Source organism: Sylvia atricapilla, chromosome 1 (genome assembly GCF_009819655.1).
Source record: "Sylvia atricapilla isolate bSylAtr1 chromosome 1, bSylAtr1.pri, whole genome shotgun sequence".
Classification (NCBI taxonomy): Eukaryota; Metazoa; Chordata; class Aves; order Passeriformes; family Sylviidae; genus Sylvia; species Sylvia atricapilla.
The window spans coordinates 20,666,572-20,679,452 of record NC_089140.1 but is presented as its reverse complement, the minus strand read 5'-3'; the positions used below and the strand labels follow the sequence as shown (position 1 = coordinate 20,679,452).

At 38.0% G+C, this 12,881-nt stretch overlaps 1 protein-coding gene across 1 annotated transcript in view; it reads right to left on the bottom strand.

Annotated features, from left to right (window-relative positions):
* Nucleotides 1–454: 454 nt before the first annotated feature.
* The window catches only part of CUBN (cubilin), a 142,488-nt gene continuing 130,061 nt past the window's right edge, over nucleotides 455–12,881 (bottom strand). Inside the window, exons 60-67 of the mRNA XM_066316740.1 lie at nucleotides 6,642–6,847; nucleotides 5,596–5,758; nucleotides 4,949–5,157; nucleotides 4,153–4,300; nucleotides 3,853–4,034; nucleotides 2,575–2,740; nucleotides 1,181–1,416; nucleotides 455–785 (exon numbers count right to left, since the gene is read on the bottom strand). Coding sequence (XP_066172837.1) covers nucleotides 678–785; nucleotides 1,181–1,416; nucleotides 2,575–2,740; nucleotides 3,853–4,034; nucleotides 4,153–4,300; nucleotides 4,949–5,157; nucleotides 5,596–5,758; nucleotides 6,642–6,847 — 1,418 coding nt within the window. The 3' untranslated portion in view covers nucleotides 455–677. The remainder of the gene's footprint in view (nucleotides 786–1,180; nucleotides 1,417–2,574; nucleotides 2,741–3,852; nucleotides 4,035–4,152; nucleotides 4,301–4,948; nucleotides 5,158–5,595; nucleotides 5,759–6,641; nucleotides 6,848–12,881) is intronic.

The window sequence follows — 12,881 nt, the reverse complement described above, 5'->3', positions numbered from 1 at the left end:
TCTGGTTGCGATTTAGAACCACATCATGTCCTTGCTATGTTAAACTTCAGTGAATCCTCACATACTAATTCAGCTGGGTACTTATACCCAGTGCCCACTGTTACTGAAAGTTCTTCAGCACAGTTATCTGTGTAAGTGGTTATAGGACAGGGACCATTTTTTAGCAATTTCTGATTTTAGGTAATTTGAATAAAACTTAAGCTGATGTTTTCAGAGATGCTTGGAGAAAGACCACAAAACTCTAGGGAACAAATTAAAGATGGCTTAATGTCTCAGGTCCTCTCATCAACTGAATGTGTAATTTTTATACTATTTTTATTAAATTTTCTAATTTTATAAATGAATTTATTTTTATTTTCTAAATTAAATTATCTAATATTTTTAATTAAATATTTTGAGCATCAATTGTACAATTATGAAATTATGTAGAATATAAAAAATAGGTAGCAAAACCTCCTTTTCCCGGTTGGGTAGGTAGTAGTTTATTTTCAGCACAATGGGAGATCAATGTTTTTTTTACAGAATTCCAAATTCATAACAGCTACATACATTTACAGTGACTTTTAAAAGGCCTTACTTCAGCTGCAATTATCATCACTGGACTTCAAACCTCCTTTATCATCTAAAGTCTTTTTAGTATAGCAAAGAAAGGTAATATATTTCTCATAAGCAGTGTTTTAGCTTGTCCAGCTTAACCGGAATCCTGATGGTAAAGTCACATATTCAGCATGAAATTTTATATAGACTTGATGAGATGTAGCAGTAAATGGAGTGATGTTTGTGTCCTAAAATGAAAGACAAGAAAAATTAAAAGCTTTATGGAACATCAATATCCTTTGGAAGAGACAGTCAGAGAGTTAAAACTGAGGTACAAATTGGATTATAGATTGATAGTGTTCTCAGGTCTGTTCTAGTTACTGCTGCTGCATTTCTCCCTGGGGATATTGCAAGTATTTAGAACACAAATACAACGAAGTACGGAGCAATCATGTTTGATGCCTCCCACTAGATGTCACTGTACGGTCTGTGTCGGAAGGCTCCTAAGGCGCCACACGTTACGGCTTCACTTCCACTCATATGGGTGGAATTCATGCCAGAATTAGGGAAATGGTCTTGTAGATGAAACAGTAAAAACTCCTTTTACCCACTTCTGGGGTCACAGAGAGAAGGCAATACGTACCATTCCACAGTAGGGCCCGGCAGGGGGATGGCTGGCATCTGGCCCATTGTAGAGGATCAGATAGTTGCTGCTGCAATCCCCTGGGTCATCGATGCTGATGAAATCAAAGTTCACTGTGACAATCCGTCCCTGGGGCACGGTGATGGCCCACTCGCAGTCAGTGTTGTTGTGGTAAGTTGCTGGGTAGCTGGGACTGGCAAAGGAGCCAGTGGTGCCGTATAATGTTCCACCACATCCTGGAAGCAGACACTGTTAATTGGCCTAGAAGGCTTAGTTTCACAAGATAATACATGATGTAGTACATTAGTACAGGATCAGTGGTAGCACTGAAAAACAGAGAGACTGTGAGCTGGGACAACTAATGTGGCTAAGAACACTAATAAAACTGAGGTTCTAGCTTCAGCAGCCTAGGAATATGCAAGAGTCATTAGATCATCCCTGAATATTAAAAACCAACAATCCCAGCATACCTCATACAGAAGCCACTTAATGTTAATCCTGATTTTTTATAAGAGGAAGAGACCATAATTGTGCACATCATTCAAATTGTGTGTGAACTCTGGGTTAATACAGTGGCTGCCTGTTTCTTCTCTCTTCCTTTCCCAACAATTTCTACCATCATGCTAGTCTATTTGACTCTTAGTGAACTTTTTTTTTCATGAAACCATTTTACCCCTAAGATCTTGTTGCTGACTACTAAAAGTCAACTCAGTGCTCGTATTTTTGTAAGTGAAGTTAGGATTGTCTTTTGTTTGACCACATTCTTTATTGACACTTTCCTACACTGAGCTTTCCATCACTGGGTCAGTACTCAGTACTGTATGGTTATTCTGCAGTACTTCTCATCTAGCCACAAGCTTTCCTACCTCTAGTAACTCAGTGTCATGATGAAATTATTACCCAACCGCCATTTCATAAGCCATTCATGAATGTGTCCATTATATAGTCACTACACAGCATTAGAGGTAGTTAATTTACTTGGGGCAACTCTTCAGGCTGAGCTGTGCTTGTGCCTAGCTCCTCAGGCATCTCACAACTGGATTGCTGGAGCAAGCTGAGTCACCACCAGCATGACCATTCTGTGGTAGATGTTCCTGATATTTTCCAGCCCCTCTCTGTAGTCCACTTAAGATGAAGATCTTCATCTTAAGTGGACTACATCATCCAAGGTTTCTAAAGTCAACATTAGGAGAGGGGAATTGCTTCCATCTTGTAAAACAAATCTTGCCCCAGTGGTCTTGAGGAAAAACTACCACTCTCTGGTGACTGAATATGGTGGACTGTGAGCGCTAGGGAAGGTCTAAAGGGGTGATGAGGAAGGATCCAAAAAGAGCTGAATTCCACATTGCTGCATTTTCTTTCTATGTAGCAGTATTTTGTAGCTACAGCCTTACCACTTGATGATGAAGTCCAAGTAATTTCATATCCATCATGAGTCCTTGAAAAATCACTTTTAAAACGAAGGAAGACAACATGGTTTTGGGGGAAGATGGGACTGGGCACAGTGTTTCCACAGAACCTGCCAAGTAGTGGTGATTGCACATCACTCCCATTTCTGACCTTCAGAGAACACAAAACATTCTGTCAACATTAAATTCCTATGCAGTTATATACCAACACAATTATTCAGAGATACAAACACAGCACAAACTAAGTAGTAACTTGGATGCATACTATAATGTCATTTTAATACTGCTATTTTTCCTACCACATATTCTTGTGTAGAAGGAAAAAGAGGTCGGACTTTTGTAAGTAATTGCACAGAACAAGTATCATCAGAAACAGGCAGCTAAATGTTATAGTGTGTATATCTCCTGACTGACATCTTAGTAGCTAAGGTGTTCTTATGCAGTTCAAGCCCGTGTTTTGCTTTTTATAAGAAATGTCAATATTCCAGATGAAAAGATTAATTCTTTACCCTGCAGACCGCTCTTTTCCCCAGTCACATTAAGATACAGATCATATTACACAGCTCAGACTTAATCTGATTTTTTTTCTGCACTCCAATAATGCTGGTGCTTAGATCCATTTCTTAAGACAGTAAAGAGGATATGAAAGTAGAGCTGAATAATGATTCTGTCTCAGACATCTGATTTTTGTCATCTGACCAGTGAACAGGGAAACCTGCAAGAGTGAGGATTGTGTAGGAGGAAGATAAGCTTTTCATTGATGCAAAGTACTTTTGCAAGTGTCTTACAGTTGTCAGTAGAGTTTGTTGGCTTCTGTTTGGCTGGAGGATTTTTTGTATGTTTTGTTTTAATTGCTTTTTTAGGAAAAAATCTTTCTTGTGAAAAAATTCAAGCAGTTGGAATCTACCACTGTAATAGAACCACTCAGATTTATGGCTTTCTGTTCATGCACGATGTTAGTCTCAAACACAGACTGTTCCAGATGACTCTGTTAATTGGATAACTTCAACAAGAGCTAGGTAAGGATAAGTTAGCTAATAATGAAACTATTTATTCACTGGATTTGCACTTACTAGGGTATATTGCTTAACCTCTTACTATAACACCTTTGTGCATTTCCCCATAAAACTTTGGCAATAAATTAGTCCTTAATTCAGTCAGTTCAACTCAGACTTGATCCAAACTTGATCCAAACATACTAATATCCTTTGAATTCAGCAGATTTTTACGTAGGCTCACAAAATATGTATTCTTGCATGATACCTCTAGGAAATCATGTGAACACTGTGTGCTGTCTTCCAGACTGAAAGCGTGGAAAAAGAGAGATATTGTGTGATTTGGGGGAGCTCGAAGAATGATAGAACAATCCATATTATTTGGGTGTTGACCAGGCCATCCAGGGCTCTTCAGGTAACCAAATGTCTGATTATACTCTCTGCTGCAACCTTGAGACAGAAAACCAGAAACATGTAAGGATTTCAGATTTCTGTATAGCATTTCAGTATATGAAACAAACAAAGAGAATAGTACATAGATTTTTTGGGGACATTTCTTTAAGCTTACCTGTAGCTTGATAGGAAAATCTGACTCCATTGTTAATCATATATTCATCTGACTTGAAAGTCACAATGGCAGTGCGATCATAAGAGTAAAATTCAGGGACTGGAAAATTTTCAGTGCCACAGAATCTATGGACTGACCCTTGGCTCTGCTGGAATTTAATACATCACAAGTTAATGCTATAATACAATTTCATATGTACTGAACTTAAAGTAAATAAATCTCTCAATACTTTCTATACCAATTATGAAATTGCATTTTAAAGTTCTCCCAGAAATCACTTAATAATATCTCAACATTTCATGTTGAATTATTATTAGAAACAAATAGAATATAAGAGGTATTCTCATGCCAAAATGAGAAATTATGAAGGAAGATTTAGAATGTGAAGGACATAAATATTGGGGTTTTTTTCTGGTGTTTTTTAACACTCTTCCTGGCTTGAGTATTCATTTTTGTTATGGTTCTTGGATGTGAGGAAGCACAATGAAAACTTGCTGTGGGACAGTATTTTCTGAGTGTAAAGTTTGGCAGATTAACGACTGATACTTGGTTCAGCTGTGAAAAACTGTAACACTCACCCAGGTCTAACTCTATGTGTGCACAGATTGCTTCTGTGAGGTCTGTGTACAGTTACCACACATGAATCAGGACACAGTGAGTAACACTTTGGATGTGCCCCTCCCTCACAGAGGATCATCAATGAATGTATTACCAAATAGTAGGTCTCTTCTCTCTTTCCAAAGAGTGAAGGGAGCTGAATAGGAATGGGAAATGGTATCCCCTGTAAATTTCTTACAGTTGGTGAATCCTGGAGCTCTAGGTAGTTCTGAGAGCAGTCCTGGCTGGAATGGAGGTGGAAGGCCTCTACCACCACCCTGACTTGCTGCTGTGGAGGGGCGTCAATGACCCAAGTGCAGAGAGTAAATGGTGGATATTCATTTGGAAAATTAGGAGATGTTGCAGTCAGGGATGTAGAAGTTGCATTATAGATTCCTCCACACAGGCCTGTGTAAAACAAATGCATCATATAGTGAAAACTGGGTAAAACTATATTTTGAGCAAAACTCAAATGGAGTTGAGTTTCAGATGGTATACTTTTGTATTTGCCTTTGGGTCTCTATAAGGAAAACAGAAAGCAAAATACATGCTAGTGAAGTCAATCTATGCCATAGAACGCAAAGAAATGTTTGTTCTCTATTTGTTAATAATCTGTGAGCATTTCTGTTTTGTAATCCCAGACAATCTCCTCCCAACCAACTAAGGCCAGACAGAATTGTACTGGGGTCAAGCTGCTTTTAGCTTGCCTAAAGATGCTGTACTACTGAGTGTCTTTGCCCCTTCCTGAGGCTTATGTCTAGAACAAATTTTGAGTTATTATTTAAATATGAATTTCCATAAAATAGTCATAACAATGTATATGCATGCATATATATGTATACTTACGATCTACTGTGGTGTAGGTGGCATTGAAACCAGCCCTTTCCACAGAACTGTCTGTGACAAATGTCACTGTCAAGAAATTACGAGTAGAAAGAAAAGGAGCTGGCACTGTAGATCCGCAGAATGTGCCAGCTAAATTGGCATTCTCATTGTCTCCATCATAAAGCTGAAAGAAGCAAAATATATAGTCCACTAATAGTTTAGGCCCAACAAACAAATAAAGAGAAATAAAATTCTCTGACCCCTCCTTCCATTACAATTTCATTTACTTGAAAGTCCAGTGTGTTCTCTTGTGCTGTAACAGGATGTTCTTGATTACCATAATTATTCACTGCCGTATTAACTAAGTCTGTTGGACAGGGTAAATCTCATTATGGAATATTCTGGTCCTGTCTCAGCAAATCTATCAAAAAATGATTACATTTTAATTTGGCACTCTCATTTCTTTATTATATATAAACTCAAAGTGTTTTTCAGTGAGAAGATTGATTTTTATTCATCAAAATATAGAATGAATTCCTTGTTTCATTGAGTATCTCAAATGTTCGACAGGATCTATAACATTTCTTGGTGGAGTTTGTTTAGCAACATTATGCTATCTGAGGTTTTATATGCTCATTTCCAACAAAATAGCTTCTACAGGTGAGCACTGTAGAAGACCAAGACTTTTGATTTTAAAAAAGATGAAAAATTTTACTAGTTCTAGTCCTTTCAAGAAATTGCATGGGATAATGAATCTGCAAGTTTACTCTGAAGTTTTACTTCACATGTGTTTGAGTTTTGTTTTGTTTCTGTTCTGTGAAATAAATACTCATTTAAGGAGCAGTCTAAGATCAGAAGTTTGTGTAATGTTAGAACTCTTACTGATTTCCAGAAAGATAGAATGACATTTGGAGTAGTAATCTAACCCAATGAAAGAAATTTAATTATATTAAGGAATTTAATTTCTTCTTAAGATCATTTTCTATTAATTAAGTTAGCCTCATGGAGAAGATAATGGATTGTATCTCACTGATATATTTTCTTGTTAAAACACTCAGCTGTCTTACTTTGACGTAATCATAGCGGCAATTCCGAGCAGACTGTCCTTCAAGCTGAAATGAAGCGAAGGTGAGGTTGATCACTTTGTTTACAGGTGCAGTTATGATCCATACACAGTGCAGATTTTTCTCGTATCTTCCAGTTACATTGGAGACTGGAGAGCCAAAGGTAGAAGCTGAAGTTGACAAATAACCACCACAGCCATTCTGAGGTCCTGTTAAAGAAGCAGAAGCTTTTCAACAGCAATTCCTGACATTTATTTAATCTTCAGCTCTTTAATGTTAAGCCAGGAACTTTTTATCTATGCTACAGTATTTTACTGTCCTGTCTTGCAAGGACTATCTGAGTGATTAAAAGGCTTTCAACACAGACATGAATCACAATTAGATTTCATAGAGTGAGTTAAGAAATTCTCATGTCTTTTGTTGAGTATAAAAACAATATTTACTTTGATAATGTATAAATAGAAGTTTTGAAGAGGGACTGTAAGAAGACAGAGGGCAGCAATGAAACAGAAAAGCAGTGGTCTGAGGGCCTTTGAAACGGAATCCTTGCTGGCTTCTGAAAATATTTAGTCAGTAGGGGGCACTGAGCTGTTGGCTTTGAAAATGTAATACAAAATCAAGTTGCTTATTTTGGCAATACAGCTGCATCCTAGAGGGATCCTAGAGGGAATTTGGCAGTCTGACACTGTATTCACGAATCTAGCTAAAAGGGACTTACTTCTGGAAGTGTTTTGCTTGATGGGAACTTACAGCCCCTCTGAAATGCAGGCTGCTTTTCATTTGGTTCCCACAGCCATGGCTAAGTCCTTGACTTATTCACTGTGAAATTTTGAACCCAATTAAGTCAGTCACACTGAAAGAAATTACCTTTGGGGAAAAGCAGTTATTTATCACACTGAATTCCAAACAAGCAAGACCCACAGATTATCTGGCAGGATTTTTTTTTTTTTTTTTTAGTAGTTTGATTTCCAGAGGTTGGACTGGGCTAGTAAATGTGATCATCAGTTCATTTATTTCCTGCCCCAGTCTCAATGAGGTCTTCTGGCCACTTTTTTAACTCCAGAATTTAAATTTAACATTGTTTTACTCTTGCTTTGGGATCTGAGGAAAGAGTTTTTGTAAACTGCACAGAGCAGAGGAGTAACTGCAAGCCTGTTGTCTCCTGCAGCAAATCCATTTATGAGCAGTCAATAACAAATGAAGCTACGGCTGTGGCTAAGCAACACGAGCAAAGTTTCAGAACTTATTCTGTGTGTGTAAAATACACCTGTCTGGCAGGTCTTAACACACCAGTGTCTTAACCTTGATACACTGATACATTTCCAGACATATAAAACTAACTGTGCCTTACTTTAGCTACAGTATTACAAAAGATCATGCTGGTGAGAAATCAGCATCCAAGCATCAGGATTGCATCAATAACCCAGGGCTTGCGAGACCATAGTGGTTAAAGCACAGTGACTCAGGCTGAAAGTCATCCTGCTCTACCAACAAATGCCAGAAAAACCCCACCCTATAAAGCAGTTTGCTTAAAACCAAAATCCTAATAATTTTAAATTTCAGATTATTCTATAGTTAAAAATGAACAGAAGAAACATTACAAAGTGAAAAAACCCAGGAATTAATAGAGTATAGTCCAGCTTTTTGGGGCATTTAATGAAGTCAGAGACTTGGAAAAGTGTTAGCATTCATTCCAGTGTCACTGCAGAAAGTGAGAACAACAGCAGGGGAAATGTGAGCAATAAATTACATTCTCACAAATTGTCTAGGAAGGAGGAAAATGTCAGATAGGAAGATGCCTTGGCCCTAAGAGTGCAGTTTCCCTGTATTTTTCTCTGTGTTCACTCTTCTGCATGATTTGTTCTGTTCCCCTGAAACAATCTTACTGGGGCTGTCACCTGCAAGCATTTAAACACAACATTAAGCATATAAACGTCAGTCAAAGATCATAGTCTGACCATCCAGCCCTGCAATATTGAGTCTGGACTGATATATAGGTCAGATACTAAGAGAGCACCCTTCCCCTTTTTCAAGGGTAAAATTGCAGAGATACTAGTCAGACCATGGCAACATGAGTCAGGGAATTGCCACAGACCCATGCAACAAGAAGGCTTTCAGTGCTGCAGTCCTTTTTTTGAATATTGAATGTGGGGACCTTTTCAGTGGTGAAATTTCACTGCTAACTGCAGCTATAAAGACAGCTCTAATGACAAAAAACACACATGTGGGTAAGTTCTGTGTGTTCAGCGTATGAAAAGGACCTGACAGAGAGAGAAGCAGGCCAATTCTCCTTATCAGAAAATTAATTGCAGTTAGTATAGTATAGCCAGCAATATCATCTAAGGGGAAGATAAAAATAACTGAAAATGTGATTTATAGTTAATAAAGATGAGGCTTCACAATGCCTGGCCTGCTCAGCAGGGATAGAGTCAGACAGGACAGTATATTATAAATAACAGCTAAACTGGAGGCTGACCAGATAGCAAGTAGTCCTACATCAGGCCAAATAAAGAGCAGTCCTTGTTGAAAAATCCATCTATCTTGGTGCTTTTCAGTGCTGATCAATGTTACATCTTGTTGCAGGCACTAGAAGTTACACAATATTGGAACTGAATAGATGAAGGGAACACCCACAAGTAAATGAAGAACCAACTGCTTAACAGAAGGGAACTAAGAGAAGCAATATCTCACTGCATTTTAGTCACGACACAACACATTGCTTCAAAAATCAGCACCACTTCTGTACAGAAGGCCGAAGAGCAGCCATTCAGCCTGCAGGTGATTTTTAATGGAAAGATATTAATCACTGGCTAACACAGACAGAAACAAATGTAGCTAAAGTCCAGGCAAAATCTGGGACTGAGAAGTCTGTTAATTTGTAGAATAGACTCTTAGATATGAAAAGCTAAACTTGATTAAGAGAATGAGAAATGTACCTTATAGAACAATTTGTATGTCAGCAGATGGACCAACTATATGGCTGACTGTCTTTTTTCAGTCTCTGCTTTCTTAGTTGAAACAAAAATCAGAAGGTCATCATAAATCAGATGGCAATCTTGTTCTCATAAACAGCTTGCCAGAAAATGCAAATTATTAGAACGAGGGCACACACTGTCATCCCTAATTGCTTTTAGTGGGAAGCATTAGTGAAACTAAAAGGCTCAGGGACCATTCAGAAAAGAAGGAATTGAAGGTTCCCTATGGCAAATAAAAATCATTATAGCAGAGACCAAGTACATGTTTCTCTCTTAAGAGGTGTACCCTCTAGATATGGAATGAAGATGAAGATAAATCTTTGAAGCTTCCTGCCTTTGAAGTACAGCCAGGGGTAAGGTTCATTTATACAGGTATGGGTGCAATGAAAGGGTAACCTACTGAATAGTTTGAAATCCATCAGAATCAACTACACCACTGACATTTCAAAAGACAACAAAGCAATTTTGCTGTCTTTCCCTTCTTTTACAAATGAGCACCTTAAACAGCTACTAGAAGGCTGCAAAGCTAAAGAAATTGTCTAGTTCTGCTTGATAGTTATGAAAATTCCCTCCAAGATTTCAGACTCTTTTGGTTTCACCTAGAAGCATCGCTGGGAACTCCAGACATCTCTCTAATCTGAACTAAAGATGAGTATAAGCAAAGATTAATTCAGTTAAGACTAATTCTTCTTTCTTGATGGGTCTTATTTCCAGTGCATAGGAGTGGCTGGACTTAACTGTGGCTATAATAATTAATTCATAGTGTGTCTAGATCACAGCTTCAAACAGTAAGGCTCAGAAGGACAGGGCTGGAGTGAGGATTTGTACTCTTCTGCTTTGTTTCATGGCTGATACTGAAGGTAGGTGAACCTTTTCAAGCTGGGCTGTTCCCCTGTTTGGCAATCACTGCACCAACATCATGATTTTGTGTGGCTGCAGGCCCTGTCCACAGAGCCTGAAACATCTCAGGAGACCTCTAAAAGCACAAGGCCTTTTAGAGCCCTTATCTATGCTTTTATGAGGAAAAGTTTTTTGACTGTGAAAAGTTTTTTGACTGTTTTGATGGCCTGGCAATGGTATTAGCAGTGATATCTAGGACTGTAAAGCTCCAGTATCCTGCTTTAGCCAGATTTCACAAATGCAGTCAGATGAAATTTGTATCCATAAGGTTCTTTGGACTGATACCAAATATAACAGTTCAGACATGCTCTGTGCCAAGCCTGCAAAACTGTCATCTATGTACTGTCCTATCCATCTCCTTGATGCTTGTCTGGGAGACCAGAGGCTGACATGCAGTCTTGCCTAATTCCAGTGCTTACTAGTACTGAATTAGTGTTCATATTTGGCACCACAGCTACTTAAGTCTTTGCAGATCTCTCTTGTTAATTAGAAATGTCTCCTCATCTCTTTTTTGGATGTACCAGAGGACAGATTTTCAGCTGAAGAAGTTGACTTCTTTTAAGCTAAGACAATTCATGCCAGCAGAGTTGACCCACAGTTTTGTGAAGTGCCATTAATCTGTACATCCAATCAGCTTTTAACCATTTAGTTACTACAAAGATATGTAATTACTGTGTCTGAAAATAAGTTTTCACATCAATTTTTCAGATCAGATCAGACAGAAATTTCTTATTTTAATGTCTGCTTTTCTTCTTATCTGTCCATTTTGAGTGTGCAAGCACTTTCTTTTTATTTTGCTTTGGAAGAAGTCCTTCACTGGAGATACTCAAGCACTGTTTGGATGCAATCCTATGCAATGTGCTCCAGGATGACCTTGCTTGAGCAGGGAGGTTGGAGCAGATGACCCACTGTGGTTCTTTCCAACCTCACCCATTCTGTGACCCTGTGATTAATTAACTGACATTTCTGAGAGGCATTTGTAGACTATCCCTTAGCTCAACAGTTGTATTCTTTTCAAAGATACTGAAGAGATATATTTCAACACTGCAAATGCTTTCTAAATTTAGTGAGATTTCAAGCTGATGGATATTTTTATATTTGAGCCACAAAATACATGTAGAAACAGTCTGAGAATTGTGACTTATATTCTAATCTTGTCACGGATGTTCTTATTTTCCTAGACTATAACAAGATCAAGAAAAGATATTATTAGCCACAATTCATTCACTTATTTGAATACATAAAACTAATCATAAGTTATCCATGACAGTGTAATGAAATGTGTAATACTAATGGGTAATAAATCTGGCAAAAATTTTGTGAACTGAAAGCCCAAAGAAATTTCTGCCAGACGATTTGGGACATTCAGACAATTTACTTCTCAGCTAGACCCTCTGCAGCACCAGGTTCCAAGGTCAGGCTGGATACCTTGAGATACACCCTTGGAAGCCAATCCTTATGGATGAGAAATCTCTGCAAGCCACCTCTGCTTTTCCAAAGGGATGAGAAAATACAACATTCACATGCCACAGTCAAGGACACATCCTTCTAAGATTTTTTTTTTTGGTGCAGGAAGAAAAATTTGAAGGACTCAGCTGTGCTGAATGTTATGTGCTTTCCACATATCAGGCCATAACTGCTGTTATCAGTGCAGGTGCCTGGTGCCACCTACAGAAGGTACCAACTTTAATTACATAAATCAGTGCAATGAACTATTTCTGGTGGTATGAGAATTTAAATATGACTCACCAAAGGACACCTACTATGGCCTGCTATGCAACAGAATACCAAGACCAGTATTTTACACCTTGGTATTGATCATTTATAATTGTGAGGGCTTTTTCAGCAATTCTGAAGAACCCAAAAAGGCTTTGCAGCAACTGTGCATGCTGAACACTGCTGAAAAAGTGCACCTAGAAACCAAACATAGAGTAAGCCACAGTTTCAGTTTACAGACCAGAACATGAACTAGAATGAAATGAGCAATTTTTTTTGTTGATACAATAAAAGAGCATAAAAATGCTGTGAGAATTCTACTGGATCAGTTTTTTAAAAAGCGGACTGTAATTTCATTAGGGGAGAGTGTAACAGTAAACCTGATAAGTGACAGGCTTTGAGTAATTCAATACACAGCAAATAGGACAAGAGAAGGCAGATACCTCAGTGTGATTTATCAGGCAAGCTACAGATCATCTTATCAAGAAGAAAAGCATGTAGATTATAATCTATTTCTACTATATGCAAACTAGATTAGTTATGTCAATTACCTGTTAATGCACTTTTCTTGTATATCAGGGAAGATTAATTTTTCCAGCCATTGTTCTTCTAAATTCTACTTGCTTATGATTATTTTTCTCATGTAAAATGA